The following is a 3,752-nucleotide window of genomic DNA, read 5'->3' as shown; positions in this document are numbered from 1 at the left end:
ACTTACTACTACTCTCTCTCTCTCTCTCTCTCTCTCTCTCTCTCTCTCTCTCGATTGGATGGTCTCCATGACCACCAAAGGTTACTGGTTGGCAAAACTAGATCCGTGTTCAATCGGCCTGAGCTGGGCTTAGACTATTGAGACTTGCAATTCGGTTTATGTTTATTTTAGGCTTTTTTGGGCCGACCTAGTTTACTTTACTGTTTTCTTTAATTTTCTTTTCCTTATGTCATTTAGGGATCCATCACTTAACGTACGTGATGGTCATAGTGCTTGAAGCTAGCCTTTGTTAAACACACATAGTTTGAGGACAATATATGATGTAACGTGCCTTTTGACCATTGACTGAGATAATGCATGTTGCTTAAAATCTTCTCTATATAAAACTAAGATGAAACGCTTGAAGGTACATAAATGCCGCAGAAATTAATCCAATACTGAAACGGCAAAACCACCACTGGCACCACATACTTTGCAGTCTAATAGTTTTGGAGCATATCTAAGTTGTGGTCACATGAGACGTGAGTTCAAAAACCTGGAACCATCCGTTTCATAAGACACGGTTGTTAAAAAGTTCAATCACTTTCCTGAAGAAGTTGTCATAACCTGCATATATTTCGCACATCTTATACGTTTCTAGCTACATGTTAATTAATCAAAAGCTCCCGCTCGATCTCTTCTTTTATTGCTAATATATATTCAGACCTCTCCCACTGCTCTTCAACGTGATACACTTAGCATTCCTCATTTCATAGATTCATTCTTTTTGAAACAAACAACGTACGTATATATAACTTCACTGGCTCATTGTCTTTCTTTCACAATATTGTGCATGAGAATCATGGGAATCAAACTATCAGTTTCATCACTTACTTTTCTGTTCTTGAGTTTTGCAAATTTCAGCTCAGTTTCAGTAGAAGGATCTCCGATTGCACCAGCATTATACGTGTTTGGGGATTCTTTGTTTGATAGTGGTAACAATAATTTCTTGCCAACTTTAGCAAGGGCAAATTTCCTGCCCTATGGTACCAATTTTCCGAAGGGTGCCACCGGAAGATTCACCAACGGTAAAACAGTTGCAGATTTTATAGGTACGCGTATTACTATATATACTAGCTTGACATACTAGCTATAGTTGTTGTCTTGTTGATCGAAACTGTTGGGACTGTCGTTTTTGGGTTTAGGATGAGACTGGAGCTAATTAACATTTCGATCTCTCTTGTTGTGATTTGCTTAGCTGAGTTTCTTGGGCTACCATACGCTCCACCAAACTTGAGCATACACAAATCAACAATACTTACCGGCCTGAATTATGCATCTGGGTCTTGTGGCATTCTCCCGGAAACTGGAAGCCGATTGGTATAAGAGTCAGATCTTTCTACTCTCAGGATAGTTATATATAGAAGGCTAGCTAGCTAGGGTTTATTTAGTCTATAATCTATATCATATATGGTGGTTTCTTTTGCAGGGGGAGTGCTTGAATCTGAAAGAGCAATTGGATTTGTTTGAAAGAACAGTGAAGTCTGATTTGTCAGGACAATTCAACAATTCAAATGATCTTGCAGAGTACTTGTCCAAGTCCATATTTTTATTTTCTGTAGGCAACAATGATTATCTTAATAACTACCTTCAACCTAAACTTTATGACACAAGCAAACGCTACCCTCCACCACAGTTTGCACAGCTCTTGATGGATGATCTTTCTCACCATTTTGAGGTATAATCAAGCTATCTCTGATGATCGTTATCTCTGTTTATAATTAGTTTCTTGCACCACCATAATACCATGTAATAAGAATTTGATGTTAATTAGTCTCAGTAATTGTTAATTAATTTTGTGCAGAGATTATATAACCTAGGAGCCAGGAAAACAGTTATGTTTGAAATTGGTCCCCTTGGTTGCATCCCATCAATTGCAAAGACAGAAAAACACGATGGAGACTGTGTGCAAGGAACAAACCAGCTCGCTTCGATTTTTAACGAAAGACTTCGTGTAACTCTCGCAAATTTAACGTTCACTTTCCAAGGATCTTTATTTGTTCTCGGTCGAGCTAACGGGATCGGGTATGATGCAATCACAAGTCCCCTCAAATATGGTAATTAAGTTTTAACATGTTAATAACTTTGTTTTGGTCGTCGCATATATGACGTCCGACTTAAATTTACAATCTCCCAACATAACGTGTCACATATCTAACAAAACCACAGGCCTCGAGGACGGAAGCAATCCATGCTGCAAGACTTGGAACAATGGGACATCGTCATGTATTCCATTTGCTAAACCTTGCTCTCAACCAAATAGTCACTTCTTCTGGGACGCTTTTCATCTTACTGAGTCTGCTAATTCAGTCATAGCAACTGGCTGTTTCAATGGTTCAACTATTTGCACTCCACTAAACATCCAGAAACTTGTACAGATATAATATTTAGACAATGCATCGATAATGATATTCAGCCAGTCAGCCTGTTTAGTACTTAGATTTTGAACGACTTAGTATCTAGATTTCCAACTTCTTTCTGTTCGGCTATCTATAACTAAAGCACGATTAATTACCATGCAGGAAAAACTTGAAGAAAGATAGACTGACGTACTAAAGTAAAGTTACAAAGGCGGGTCACAAAAGTTGCTAAGAACAACTTAAGGGCTTATGATTATATAAACGCTTCATAGAAATAGTCTAACTTCTCATGAGCAGACAGGCTAGCTCTATGAAGTGAAGCACACTTCATGTACATTATCACTACCTGTGATATAAAAAACAAAAGAAACTAAAGAAGCAAAACCATTCTATAATATAAGCTATATAGTAGCGCACTTGGATCACTAGCTACTTCCAACCGATCGAAGGAAAAAGACCGGTACCGGAGCGGGGGCAAAATTGTGAGCCTAAGTAAACACGGTTAGGGTTTGATCATCTCAATGCTGTGGCTCATGGTTGTTTATGGGTGGCTTGCGGCGACCCATGCTCCGTCCGGCGGATCCCTTATAATCTTTATGGATCAGATTTACTATCTCTCTTTCTGCTTCAAGAAGCCGTCTAGTTTCTTCATCTACTTGAGAGTGTTTTCTTGGCTCATCTCTAGGAATTCCAATGTTACTGCTAGTACTGCTGGCAGCAGTTGTTATTATTTTGATCTCACCCTGCAGGTGTAAACCCATCAACTAGCTTGAGTTAGATTAATGCCAATATATGACCACCTGCAACCATGCCATTGAGGAAAAAATGTTTACCGGAAAAGGGTAATTTGTTAATTAGAAACTTCAGCATATTGGGGGAGAGGGGGTGTTTTCTGATACAATTAGCCCATGAAATATCACGTACATGCAACATAAAATTCTGTTTCCATAAATCGAGTTACCTTTTGGTTCAATATGGTTTGATGTCCTCCATGGAAGTTGTACTTTGGAGCCTTATTACTGTCCTTTCCTGCAATCATGACAAACAAAGATCTAACATGACCATTGATCATTAACCTTATCCCACACATCTCAAAATTTTGGGTAATCTCAAAACAATGCAATCTCGACAATAGATCGATATGCATTCATGTATTAAACATTGAGAGAGAGACGTAATCAAGCAGATGAAACTAATCAAAGATTGGAAATGCCTTCCGACGCATATTATATATTGAAATATGAATACATACAATACACATGATATATATCACACACATATATTATCAGTAGAGCTGTCATCTAAGAACAGAAAATCTGGGTTTTGCCTCAATTGTGTTTAGGAGGATGGCGT

General features: G+C 38.3%; 1 protein-coding gene across 1 annotated transcript; it reads left to right on the top strand.

The window, feature by feature from the left end:
• Positions 1 to 826: 826 nt before the first annotated feature.
• LOC101306839 (GDSL esterase/lipase 7-like) lies at positions 827 to 2,423 on the top strand. The gene is made up of 5 exons (XM_004304139.1): positions 827 to 1,091; positions 1,238 to 1,359; positions 1,469 to 1,717; positions 1,844 to 2,096; positions 2,209 to 2,423. Exons 1-5 carry the CDS (start codon positions 833 to 835, stop codon positions 2,421 to 2,423), a joined length of 1,098 nt encoding a protein of 365 aa, XP_004304187.1. The 5' UTR covers positions 827 to 832.
• Positions 2,424 to 3,752: the final 1,329 nt, after the last annotated feature.

The sequence above is a fragment of the Fragaria vesca genome, linkage group LG6 (assembly GCF_000184155.1).
Source record: "Fragaria vesca subsp. vesca linkage group LG6, FraVesHawaii_1.0, whole genome shotgun sequence".
NCBI lineage: Eukaryota > Viridiplantae > Streptophyta > Magnoliopsida > Rosales > Rosaceae > Fragaria > Fragaria vesca.
This window is presented reverse-complemented; position numbering and strand designations above follow the sequence as displayed.

Bases quoted from the DNA above. Each gene is read 5' to 3' on its own strand.
- LOC101306839 (XM_004304139.1), top strand. From the start codon at position 833: ATGAGAATCATGGGAATCAAACTATCAGTTTCATCACTTACTTTTCTG. The intron at 1,360-1,468 runs GTATAAGAGTCA...TTTCTTTTGCAG, and splicing joins CGGAAACTGGAAGCCGATTG to GGGGAGTGCTTGAATCTGAA. The intron at 1,718-1,843 runs GTATAATCAAGC...AATTTTGTGCAG, and splicing joins ATCTTTCTCACCATTTTGAG to AGATTATATAACCTAGGAGC.